The sequence below is a fragment of the Geotrypetes seraphini genome, chromosome 9, assembly GCF_902459505.1.
Source record: "Geotrypetes seraphini chromosome 9, aGeoSer1.1, whole genome shotgun sequence".
NCBI classification, from domain to species: domain Eukaryota; kingdom Metazoa; phylum Chordata; class Amphibia; order Gymnophiona; family Dermophiidae; genus Geotrypetes; species Geotrypetes seraphini.
Genome location: NC_047092.1, coordinates 157,829,019 through 157,842,579, shown reverse-complemented (window position 1 = coordinate 157,842,579; position 13,561 = coordinate 157,829,019). Strand labels below are relative to the sequence as shown.

General features: G+C 41.5%; 1 protein-coding gene across 6 annotated transcripts in view; it reads right to left on the bottom strand.

Moving 5' to 3' along the window:
• Nucleotides 1-13,561, bottom strand: part of MED12L (mediator complex subunit 12L) — a 388,873-nt gene that overhangs the window by 318,882 nt on the left and 56,430 nt on the right. For all 6 annotated transcript variants that reach the window (XM_033957964.1, XM_033957968.1, XM_033957967.1 and 3 more), the window contains exon 11: nt 7,735-7,871. In XM_033957964.1, the coding sequence (XP_033813855.1) occupies nt 7,735-7,871 (137 nt within the window). The remainder of the gene's footprint in view (nt 1-7,734; nt 7,872-13,561) is intronic.

Here is a 13,561-nt window from a genome sequence, read left to right as displayed (position 1 = left end):
CTTGGGTGTTTGAGGTCTGGGAATAGAAGTATAATCTGCATTAGTTTGTTCATAGTCAGTTGTCACAACCGAGTGATGACCATGGCTCCCTATCTCTTCCTCCTATACCTAGTCTTTTGTAACATCCATAATCTCTCCAACCAATCTGTGGAATATAAGACGTAGGGTTACCATATGTCTGGGGAAACCAAGACATGTCCTCTTTTTTAGAGGACTGTGCGGGTGTCTTGATGGGTTTTTCAGATTGGGGGAATCTGTCTGGTTATAGCCAGCTCTTCAGACTCCTCCCTGGCCGCTGCATTGAATCTTCAGGCAGCCAGGCAGCACCAATCAGATGAGCCTGCTGCCATTGGCATGGATTGGGAGTTGCTTCTCTGCAGGTCTTGCCTACGCAGGAACAGGAAGTCGATGCAGAGAAGCAAATTCCGAGGCATGTCAACTGCAGCAGGCTCACCTTCATTGCCGCTGCTGGGCTGCCAGAAGATTCAATGAAGCAGCCAAGGAGGAGTTGGGTGGAGGAGATGGAGGTAGAGAGAGGTCATGTGGATTCCATGTGGGGGGACTGGAAGACAGAAAGAGAAGCACCCACTGGGGGGAGGGGATTGGAAGGACAGACAGACAAAAAAGTACCCAAGGGGGTGGAAGGAGAGAGAAAAAGAAACAGAGAAGCACCTTTGGAGGGTAGGAGTTGGAAGGAGAGAGAGAGAAAAAAAGCACCCCTGGCTAGGGGGTAGCGAGAGATGCCACCACAGGGAGAGAGAGGCAGATGTTGGGATGGGGAGGGAGATTGAGAAAGATTGTGGATTCGGGGAAGGGGAGAGAAATGCAGTACTATGAGGAGGGGGGGCGAAAGAGAGAGAGATTTGTCCTGTGGTGGGGTACAAGAGAAAGGGCAAAGAAGGAAAATAAACTGGACGGGGGCAGAATATGGGGACATGGATGGAAGAAAGACCTTGGAGGCAAGGGAAGGAAGAAGAGATAAGGATGGAGCTGGGACTGATACTACTAATAATTATTATTTCTATAGCGCTACTAGACATACGCAACATATATACATTCTATGCAGGTAAAAGGGTACAGAGAATGGGAAGGAGGACTAAGGATATGAGTGAAAGGGGGTGCGGTCAGGTGTCCTCTTTTATTGTCTTCAAATATATGGTAACCCTAGAAAGACATGATTCAAGGATCAAACCCAAATCTTCTGAATGTGAGGCTGAGCTAATGAAATTACCTCACATCTGAAGTGCACCAGTGTTTGAGACTTAACAGAATAGCCTTTCTTTTAAAAGCTAGAAACAGACTACGGGATTGTACCAGTCATTTCTCCTCTGATGATTTATTTAGATATAAAAGGGCTAAACAAAGGTGAGAGATTTTCCCCTTTGTTTATACAGTTATATTGGCTTCCAGTAGAGGTATATATTAATTAAAGATATGTACAATGATTTTTAATATTTTGTATGGAAAAGCCCCTCTATATTTATTAGATATAATTGGTTTTCCTAATACAGGAAAAGCAGAGGTATCCAGAATTTTTTTTTAATTATTATTATTGCAATATTCAAGCACAAGAAGTATTTGTTTTAAAATGGTTTTTTCCTCCAGTTTCACATTTTTAGCAGCTCAAATTTAGAATGTTTTACCAACTCAGATTAGACCTATCGCCAGTTATTTTTTGTTTTGGAACCTCCTGAAGGCGTTTCTTTTTTTAAAAAATCTTTTTTGCAACATTGATAATTCTCTAATATGAAGCTTTATTCTTTAGGGTCTGCCTAGATTTCTTAATTTTGTGATCTGCATAGAATTTGTTGGTTACTATGAAACACAAGAATATTCTGTATTTGTAAAACCAAGAGAAAGTGAGGAAGGGACACTGCACATCAGCCTTAAGAATAATCAATCAATTTATTGAACACACATAAGCCTTTAAAACATATATAAAATAATGCAAGCCTATTGGAGAGTCTTTAATCCTTTTTATGCTGGACCTCAACACGGTCCATGTTTCGGCTTTTTGGAAAAGCCTTCCTCAGGGGTATGCTTGTGATCCAGCAGATGGTGCCAATATGTTGGAAAAACTAAAAAGGAATGCTCTCAGTTTACACAGAGTGGCTTGCAAACAGCGTGGTACTCAATTCCAAAGCGCTGTAGACATGTCACAGACGCACACATCTGCAGCGCTTTGGAATAGAGTACCATGTTGTTTGCAAGCCACTCTGTGTAAACCGAGCATTCCTTTTTAGTTTTTCCAACATAATGGCAGACAGTGTGGAAGGGGTGGGCCAGCTGGCTACAAGGAGTAGGCATCCCTCCGATCAGCCAACTAATTCAAGGTAAGGGGTAGAGGGGTCGGAGGCAGGAAGGGCTGTTGTATGGCAGCAGGAGAGAATGGGCATCTCTCCTGCTGCTGGGGGGAGTCGCTTGGTGGCAGGAGAGAGTGGGCATCTCTCCCGCTGCAGGGGGGGTGTTGGTTGGCAGCAAAAGATATAGAACCTCTCTCCCTCTGTTGTGTTTTTTGAAGGGGGGTTCTTTTTGCATTTATTCTGTGTATGTGCCCATCACTATCACCAGCAATGGGCACATGCAAATTTAGCGAGTCTTCGCTACTCTCCGCCAACCTCATTTGCATGAGCATTTTTTGGAGAATGACTCGCTTTTTTTAATTCGATACCAGAATGGCTGCGATAGCAGCCCATCATTTTTTATCACGGTTTTTTAAGAATCTAGGCCTATGTTAGTCCAATAAAAAAAGTATTTACCTTTATTCCTTTTGTTTTAATTCTAAATATATTATCTCAAACAGTGGACTAAACATGACTACCACACCATTTCACTCAAAATATCCATGAAAACAAGACCTCCAACAGGGAAAAAGCACAAAAAAAAACAACATTAGCATAGAAAATTTTTCCAAGACAAAGCGCCTCTTCTATCAAACTGCGCTAGCAGTTTTTAGCGCAGAGAGCCACACTGAATGGCACATGCTACTCCCGGCGTAGGCCATTCAACGCGGATCACCGTACTACAAACTGCTAGCGCAGTTTGATAGACGAGGCCTAAAGTGTGCATAGCACAGACAATAAATTCAGTAGAATTAAGGCACTTTCCTACTCCAGCTGTGGCGCTTCATGTGGCTTATTACAACCAGCATCATTTCCTGTAATGAGTTCGACCCTCTGGAATGTTTCAGTGAAGGGGAAAAGTCATTCCTATCAAAATTCTGTGCTTTTTTGCATCAAAGCTATTTGCGTAGGAAACAGCTTGATTTTCCCATGCAAATGTGAATTAAAAGAAATGTATACAACTGAATAATAGAATGAGCAGCCAATAAAAACAAAAAAGCCTCTAAAGAAATTCATAGTCAACTAGCAGAAAGCATGTTGCGTTGCAATGGACAGAGAATGGAACTCTAAGTACAGGGTTGTGTGGAATGCTGGTGTGGGAAAAAACTAGGAAATTTTGCTATCACTAATTTTATTTATTTTAGTATTTATATACCACTTATAGCCTAAGTTGTTTACATTCAGATACACTTCCCCCTCCCCATTCGCGGTTCCTGCACTCGCGGTTTCATATAATCGTGATTTTTTCTGGGGAGGGGGGAAAATTTAAAAAAACAGTCTTAATGTAAAAAAAAGTCTATCTATTTTCCCTCCCTGCCGCCTTCCCTGGTGGTCTAGAGGGCTTTCGGGGCAGGAGCGATCTTCCTACGCTCCTGCCCCGTGCAGATCGCCATGAGGAAATGGCTGCTGGGAGTTCCCGTAGTCTCTCAAGACTACATCGGGAACTCCCTACAGCCATTTCCTGATGGCGATCTGCACGGGGCAGGAGCGTAGGAAGATCGCTCCTGCCCCAAAAGCCCTCTAGACCACCAGGTAAGGCCGGGAAGGCAGCAGGGAGGTGGGGGTGGGATAGAGCTGGATAATCGTGTTTTTTCGGCATTCGCGGTCCAGCTCTGCTCGTATCCCCCGCGAATGACAAGGGAGAAGTGTACTCACATTTTTCCCTATCTGTTCCAGTAGACTTACTCTCTCTCTCTCTCTCTCTCTCTAATGTACCTGGGTCGAGGGATTAAGTGACTTGCCCAGGCTCACAAGGAGCAGTGCGGGATTTGAACCTACAACCTCAGGGTGCTTTGGCTGTAGTTCTAACCACTGCGCCCACACACTCACACTCATTTCTGTAGCGCTACCAAACGCACACAACGCTGTACATCAACACGGAAGAGACAGAACCTGCTCAAGTGAGCTTACAATCTACCAAAACCCCACTCCTGAGGACGAGGCAGAAGATTTGATGAATCATCAGTGAACCGAAGACTGAGTGATCGTTTCAGCCAACCCTCAAGCTTTAGTGGATGCGTTTAATAAGATCAGGCATGACGTAGGACGCCGCCAAAGTACTTTATAATCAGTTGATTCGCCGACGAAGTCAGCGATTCTTAAAATACACAAGCAGGAGGATAAGATCTGAGGATAATTATATCCAATTCCATTTAACTAAATGCTGTCCTGAACAAGCTCTCGGCATTTCGATTAGAGGGAAACGGAGATCTTCCATCGGGATGAAAGCCGGGCATAACATTTAACCCGAGCTAAGTACTATACAGCAAACAGCATTAGTCAATAAGTGAATGATTTTGCAATTTAAAAAATAGCTCACAGAGAAAATAAGACAATTATCGATGATAGCTCAGTTATAAGCTTAGCAACTATGACAAGCTCTGATTGCTAGCTTTGGGCACTTGAGATATAAAGTCTTCGTCTCTAAGGGTGAGCAAGCCGAGTTTCCTTTTGTTCTACTGTTGGCCTTTTTTAGAATTTTTGAGTAATTATACTATTTATTGATTTGGACTGTAGTTTAATAAGATCAGGCCCATATTTAGATATAGGCTTACAGTGCCAAAGTTTGAGAAATGGTGGAGGGTTGCTGTTGCTATCCCTATCGAAACTGTACTTCAGGATCACGCTACAGCAGCCAGCATTGCTGTAAGCAACTTCCCAGTTATATACAAAGGTGTTACAATATTTCATAAAGAATATTGAAGGTTTTTTATGCCTGTGATATGATGGTAGAGCCAATGTTGCTGGCACTCAATGATCTGAGCCTTTTTCCTTCTCTGCCATGAGAGTGTTCATAGTGGTTATTTAGAGTATTTTGGTGGAAAGGTTTACATTTACCCCCTCTTTTACAAAGGTGCACTATGCTTTTTAGCGCATGATAATTATTGTATGCTAAACAGGCGCTAAATGCTAACGAATGCATGTTATCCTATGGACGTGCTAAACACGCACTAAAACGCTTAACACACCTTTGTAAAAGGAGCCCTTAGTGTTTGTATTAGGTTTCTTCCACTCCTTGATATTGGTTTGATGCCTTGAAAACAGATGCAAAGGGAGGGGTGATCGCAAGATAAGGCAGGACAAAGGAAGCATGGCCTAATGGTACCACAGAACAATGGATAAAGCTACCCAGAAAGCAACCTAATAAATGCCTGCAGGACGTTGACACCTGCATTCCTTCCAGAAAGGTGACAAGAAAAAAAAATATATATAAGAGTCAGAAATCAAGCACAAGCTCAAACTAACACCACAGATCCTAGAGTAGCTGGATTGGAACCCAGATAGCAAGTGGTTACTGGCTGCCATTCAGCAAGATGGCAGGTATCCAGGCTGGCTACTTATCCAGCAACATCCTCATTAGTTTTCACAGCTATTTTGGATTATTAGAAAGCTTAGTGGAACAGGGAGATGTGAAATAGCATGATTGCTAGTAACATAAGAAAGCCCTGGGAATAATTCAATGGAAATCAAGGCTGGGTGTCGATGGCAAAATTAACATCTATGTGTCATGTTAAGTTAAATCCATTTGGTGCAGAAGGAACCTCTTCTTGCCAGGCTGAAGATGGAAAGAGGGCGAGGGGAGGGGAGGTGTGAGAAGATGATGATAGAGCAAGGAGAACTGAAAGGTAGAACTACTGACTGGTGAGGGGGGAAATCTTGGGAGGGTATTATCTAAACATAGCTATTTCAATGGCTAACACATTTGGGGCTGTTATATTGAAGAAGCAACTGGATAACAGCAGTACTTTATTATGCTATTAAAAACTTTTTAATTAAAGTACAGTATTAAAATAATAAAAGCTTAGTGGTAAGACGCTGGCAGGAGGGGCGAGATGTTGGATTGTTTGGAGACCTGTTTGCTTATTTTTAGTATTTTACCATCTTTGTTAAAAGAACAGAAAATAATACAAATTGATGAATAAGAAGCGATAGCCTACAAATACAACTAACAGCTAGGGTATATCCTTAGCACTATACACCAAAATAAATCAGAAGACCAAATGAGCCAACACATTTAACCACACACACCTTTCTGAAACAACCCCGTCGTCGTGTTTCTCATCTTCAAGATGGCGGTGGTACCTCACTTTCCATTATTTCCATAATTTAGAAATCTTTCATATTGAAAGATTCAATATGAAAGATTTTTAAATTATAAAGAACAGAGATGGATTTATAGGTTAAATACAATCATGTCTTATGGACTGAATGTGGAGCTGGAATGGATGATGATGATTTAAAAAAAGGGCTTTTGAGTGCTTGTCTCGACTGGATGTTAAGATCATGTGGCAGGATGGGATATTAATGGAAAGTGAGACAACAATGCCATCTTGAAGTTGAGAAACATGATGACAGGGTTGTTTCATAAAGGTGTGCATGGTTAAATGTGTTTTTTTATATTAAGTATTAGGATAGTAGTGTGCAATAACTGTTGTTATTGGTGTTTGTATGGGAAGCTCCTTGACGAAATGTGAATTCATGTGGGAGCCCCTAAGATTGTTGACAGAGAGTATTATTTGACAAGATCTATCTATGGAAATATTTATGGAAGATTTTTTTCAACATTTTGTAGCAAAAATTTTAAATATTGAAAGTTTATAGAATAATAAATAATAATAATAACAGTTTATATACCGCAGGACCGTGAAGTTCTATGCGGTTTACAATGATTAGGAATGTTACAGATTAAATGGAATAAACAAAGTTCAGACTTAGTTATTGATAGTTCTAATGACCATTTGTTGAGGACTGAGATTGTATAGGTTTGTTTCCTAAGTATTTCAGGAACAGATGTGTTTTTAGGCGTTTCCTGAATTCCCCATAGGTAGTGGGCACAAGCAATTGTTCAAGGTCTTTACCCTATAATGCTGCTTGAAGACCAATGAGGAGGCTGGCTACTTAAATATCAAAACTAAAATTGATGGTTTGAGTGTAGCCGCTGAGGTCTATGAATTGACTGAAAGGTAAAGTCTTTTTTTGAAGTTTGGTGATCCACCTACTATTTAAGCATAAGTGGAGAGGAAATATAGAAACACAAGAATTTCCTGCAATTAGTGCAACTCAAAAGAGAGTCTTCTCCTGCAGCTAGCAACAGTTATCAACATGATGATCATATTAAAATGTATATCAATGCCTGAATGTTTGAGCTTGTGCATATGCCACAATAAGACCTCAACATTGCCATGGTGTAGACTTTGATAACAGTGCCGACCAATGGCTGCCACTGGTTGAATAATTACAATAGATGAAGCAAAAGTTGGATTGTTTCTGAAAACGATACACAAACTAGCATCCTTCTCAGTGGGAAAAGGAAAGAGTCTGGATGAGTGGAAAATACTGTTACCAAAATAAATAGTCCCCATTGTCTATCTGTCATCTGTGCAGTCATTACCTCCTGGCTGTCCTTAGTTTGGTTTGGCCAGAAAATCTTGTGATATAGTGTCTCCATTGAATTGCTGGAATCCGATCTGTCAAAACAATGTCGATCCAAGACTTCCAACGTGTGCAAAACTCTACTGATAGTAACACCTAGAAGAAGTGAGACACAGTTACCCCTAGTAACCAAAGGAAATTATTTGAACATTGTGCAAATTAGCATCACTATGTTTATATATAAAAAAAATTTAAAAAATTTCCCCAAACTTATTGGACAAAAATGTTAACGTGTGTAAGAGCCTTATATGAGAGGCTGCTCAAAAGTTCTCGACCCAAACAACAAAGTTGGGGCAGTCTCCATTGAGGGCTATATATTTTGGCCCAGCGATTTCCACTTTTTTTGTTCTATATTTTTCTGACAAAAAAAAAACAAAAAACAGAAAATCACTGAACTAAGGCCCAAATTCTGTAAACGGCACCAATATTGGCGGCCGCCTTAAAAATGGCCACCGATCACATGTCAATCACGCAATGGTGCCGTTTACGATGTCTAATGCCACTTCCAGCATGAACCACATGTCTTAAAAGCACCTCTGTGGAAGGGATACCGGCAACCTTTTAGGAGGTGCCTCCATATTTTTTTTTTTAATGTGGTTTAATTGGATTTTAATCAGCACAGCCAATTAGTGCACTGATTAAGCCAATTAATAAACAATTAAGTTAGGCAGCGGGAGAGCACCTATCATTACCTAACTTATGGCATGCTATCGAGGACTTGGGCCTAAGTGTATAGCCCTCAGGGACTGCCCCCAAATTTGTTGGTTGGGCTGAGAACTTTTCAGCAGCCCCTTGTACATTGTGACAAAAACAAAACTAATGACAAGGTACCTGTGGTCTGACAAATCCTTCTGCGCTGGCCACAATAATGGAAGCAAACTATATAAGATTTGCTTTCATTATTACCAAAGGGAAAAATATTACCTACCAAGATCTTTGCCCATTTTCCATGTTTTTAATTTTTCCAAATTAAAACACCACAGGCAGTGTTGACTTCAAGCACGGACTGCTGCATCTAAATTAAAAGGTAAATCGTGCCAAACGAACCTGATTGAATTTTTTGAGTGGGTGACCAGAGAGCTGGATCGAGGACATATGCTAGATGTCATTTACTTAGATTTCAGCAAAGCCTTTGATACGGTTCCTCATAGGAGGCTGTTGAACACACTTGAAGGGCTGAAGTTAGGACCCAAAGTGGTGAACTGGGTTAGAAACTGGCTATCAGACAGACGCCAGAGGGTGGCGGTTAATGGAAGTCGCTCAGAGGAAGGAAAGGTGAGTAATGGAGTCCCTCAGGGTTCGGTGCTGGGGCTGATCCTGTTCAATATGTTTGTGAGTGACATTGCTGAAGGATTAGAAGGAAAAGTGTGCCTTTTTGTAGATGATACCAAGATTTGTAACAGAGTAGACACCGAAGAGGGAGTAGAAAATATGAAAAAGGTTCTGCAAAAGTTAGAGGAATGGTCTAATGCCTGGTAAACTAAAATTCAATGCAAAGAAATGCAGAGTAATGCATTAGGGGATTAATAATCGGAAGGAACCGTATATGCTGGGAGGTGAGAAACTGATATGCACGGACGGGGAGAGGGACCTTGGGGTGATAGTGTCTGAAGATCTAAAGGTGAAAAAGCAGTGCGACAAGGTGATGGCTGCTGCCAGAAGGATGCTGGGCTGTATAAAGAGAGGCGTAGCCAGTAGAAGGAAGAAGGTGTTGATGCCCCTATACAGGTCATTGGTGAAGCCCCACTTGGAGTATTGTGTTCAGTTTTGGAGATCGTATCTGGCGAAGGATGTAAGAAGACTTGAAGCGGTCCAGAGGAGGGCAACAAAAATGATAGGAGGCTTGCGCCAGAAGACGTATGAGGAGAGACTGGAAGCCCTGAATATGTATACCCTAGAAGAAAGGAGGGACGGGGAGATATGATTCAGACATTCAAATACTTGAAGGGTATTAACGTAGAACAAAATCTTTTCCAGAGAAAGGAAAATGGTAAAACTAGAGGACATAATTTGAGGTTGAGGGGTGGTAGATTCAAGAGCAATACTAGGAAATTCTACTTTATGGAGAGGGTGGTAGATGCCTGGAATGCGCTCCCAAGAGAGGTGGTGGAGAGAAAACAGTGACTGAGTTCAAAGAAGTGTGGGATGAACACAGAGGATCTAGAATCAGAAAATAATATTAAATATTGAACTAAGGCCAGTACTGGGCAGACTTGCATGGTCTGTGTCTCTATATGGCCGTTTGGGGGAGGATGGGCTGGAGAGGGCTTCAATGGCTGGGAGGACGTAGATGGGCTGGAATAGGTTTTGACGGAGATTTCGGCAGTTGGAACCCAAGCACAGTACCGGGCAGAGCTTTGGATTCTTGCCCAGAAATAGCTAAGAAGAAAAAATTAAAAAATATTTAAATTGAATCAGGTTGGGCAGATTGGATGGACCATTTGGGTCTTTATCTGCCGTCATCTAATATGTTACTATGTATTCAATGTCAGGCTGTTTATAGCATTAGGGGTTATCTGGATAGTGCCAGGGCAATCAGTAAATAGTTTCAGGGTATTAGATAATGGTGCTGAAAAACAATGGCTGACCTCAGCAAGACTCTCCAATGTTTTACCCAACCTCCAAAATATCCAGCATTCCCCTCCGTAGAATTACAAATTGTTAAACATACTCTCATATATTTCAAATGTAACAAAATGTGGCCTCAGGTACACCTCCTCCACTCTTACTAGTGTTCAATATCGGTGGGAATACCGGTGTTTTCATTCCTCATTGGCTCACATTCTTTTTTTGCATTTAAGTAAACTTTATTTTAAAACATGATCATGTAACCCAGTAGCATGATAAGCTAAGTATATAACTTATTTGAACACTTTTAAATAGAATAATCTCAAGGAAACTTCTAAAAAGAGCACGGTGGATAAAAAAAAAAGTAAAAAAGTTTTTTAAAAAATTTATTTAAATGCAAAAAAAGAATGTGAGCCAATGAGGAATGAAAACACCGGTATTCCCACCGATATTGAACACTACTAAGGGTGGAGGAGGTGTACCTGAGGCCACATTTTGTTACATTTGAAATATATGAGAGTATGTTTAACAATTTGTAATTCTATGGAGGGGAATGCTGGATATTTTGGAGGTTGGGTAACACATTGGAGAGTTGTGTTATATAATTCTCAACCATAAATGAAATAGATTTAAATAGTGCCATCTTTAGTATGACCTCAGCGAGAAGCACTTATCTGGGTAGGAGCCATTTCTACTTGGACAAATGCCACTGAATATCAGCTCCAATGTGTGTAATAAAATCAAACATTGCACATTGTTCCAACTTCCACTTTCCCCACCTAAGATTGCCTTTAAACAATAGGCATATTTCCAGGAATGGCAAGAATTAATTCCGCATTTCAAAAGGGCCAAGTTTAATTATTGTGTAACATATGGGAAGGGCAGTAAATACGCAAAAAACAAAAGGAATTGACCCTATCGTCACTCCACAGAGTTTTTTTTGGTTTTCCAAGGGCAGTAAATACTGCAGTAAGAAACCTTAAGTATGAAAACATGCATTAACTCCGCTTTAAGCATGACCATTGAGATTTGAAGACAAGAACAGGTTTGGACAAAAAACAGTAATTTAAAAATTACAACAAACATGCAGCAGTTAAAAGACGCAGCAAAATTAAAACTGAAAAGTAATGAAACTCACAACAGTAGCAGGAAGAGGATTGCATCAAAGAAGGGAACATCAACAATCCAATCCAATCCTTAGGGCTCCTTTTACAAAGATTTTCAGGTTTCAGGTTTATTTAAAAATGTGATATACCGCCTTATTAAAATTCAAAGCGGTTTTACATAATATAAAAACAAAGTATAAAAAGAACGTACGTTAAAAACAAATTACAAATAATGCTATAAACCAGGGCTGTGGAGTCGGAGTCGAGGAGTCGGAGTCGGAGGAAATTTCGGGTACCTGGAGTCGGAATCAGAAGTACAAAAAACTGAGGAGTCGGAGTTGGAGTATTTATCTACCGACTCCATTTTTTAACTTGGCATACCAATCACGAGCGATTCTTTCAGCTATAGCACCCACTATATACACAGTACAAATGTTGCGAGCAGCTTCTGCGGCCTTAGAACCTTGATTAAAAGCAAAAAGAAGGTGGTGTCGAAAATGCTCATTTCTCTCAACTTGACATTCCATTTTAACGATCTGAAAATTAACCAGTGCTGTGGAGTCGGAGTTGGAGTCGAGGAGTCAGAGTCGGAGGAAATTTCGGGTACCTGGAGTCGGAGTCTGAAGTACAAAAAACTGAGGAGTCTGAGTCGGAACATTTATCTACCGACTCCACAGCCCTGCTATAAACAATCAAACGCACTAATAAACATTAACTTACCGATGCAGGATGGAGAAGGGCAGAAATACAATTTGTATAAAGAGAAAGAGGGGGAAAAGGACCAAAACAAAAGGAAGGGGCCTTAACGCGTGGAATAGCGTGTGCTAAATTGCCACGCGCACTAGACCTTAACGCTAGCATTGAGCTGGCGTTAAGTTCTAGAAGTGTAGCGTGGGTTTAGCACACACTAAAATCCTGCGTGCGCTAAAAACGCTGGTGCACCTTAGTAAAAGGAGCCCTTAGTCTTATATACCGGGTCATTCTCAGATGGGACTTGAACCGGTTAACAAAGTGAGCACAAAAGTACATAGGAAAACAATAATTGGACAAGAAGAACATATACCACAGTCTCTTATTTGTCAACTAAAAATTTATCAAACAAAACATCTTCAGAAAAGAGAGAGAAAATTAAGGAGAATTGGGAGAACTCATTTGTATAGAGCTAGTCACAGGAAGTGTTCTGCCCCCAGCAGCTTGATATTAGTTTATGATTTAACTCTAAAAATGTGTTTAATGTTATTCTTACTCCATAGAACTTTAATGCTGCAGACATTTCCTGCTATGATGTGTGAGCAAGGCATTGTGTGCAATGTAGTCTCATGTATGCTGCAGCCACTCTTGCTTACCTGTATAAGCTTCACTGCCAGTGATCTTTTCTCCGAAGACCTCCTCCCTTTTCCTCTCATCTAAGCTTAAGGGCTAGATTCACTAAGCTTACTGATTATGTTCCGACCAATTTGCGAGCGTGTCCCAACCCCAATCCAATTCACTAACCTCCTGGTCGATCAACCTCCAACCCGATCCGCCCATGCAAATGAGGGAAAATGGCATGCAAAGTAGGAAGGCAGTGATTCACTAAACAGAAGAAGGAATACTGATCGGGCTGGCCGATCCAAAAAGAAGCGACTGCTGAGGACCAATCGCTCATGTCCTTTCCAACTGTCCTGTTCTCTGCTGCCCTGAAATCCCATTCCCAGCCCTGAAATAAAATCTCCCTTGTGCAAAAAGGGTCCTGCTCTCGGCCGCCCTGCCTCTCTCCAAGCCCATGACCTAACCCGCGGGTTTAAAGCGGGGCTGCACCACGGCGTGTTCTGTTCCAGTCTGGCCGCTTTCCCTGCTCGGTGCTCTATTATGCTTAACAGTATTGGTGCTCCGTAGTACTGCAGCCACCCCTCCCCCTTTGTTTTGACCTCAAAGACCAAACACATGCACGGATCGCATCTAGAGCCAACCAGGATGGTCTGCGCATGCGTGGCTATCACTCTTGTTCACGTGGCAGGGAAGAGTCGGGGGGCACCCAAGCAGCGGGGAAAGAGTAAGGGAGACTGCATGGCACAGCGATGCTGGGCGTAACCGCCCCAGGCAACCTCCCTCGCTACGCCATTGTTTCGA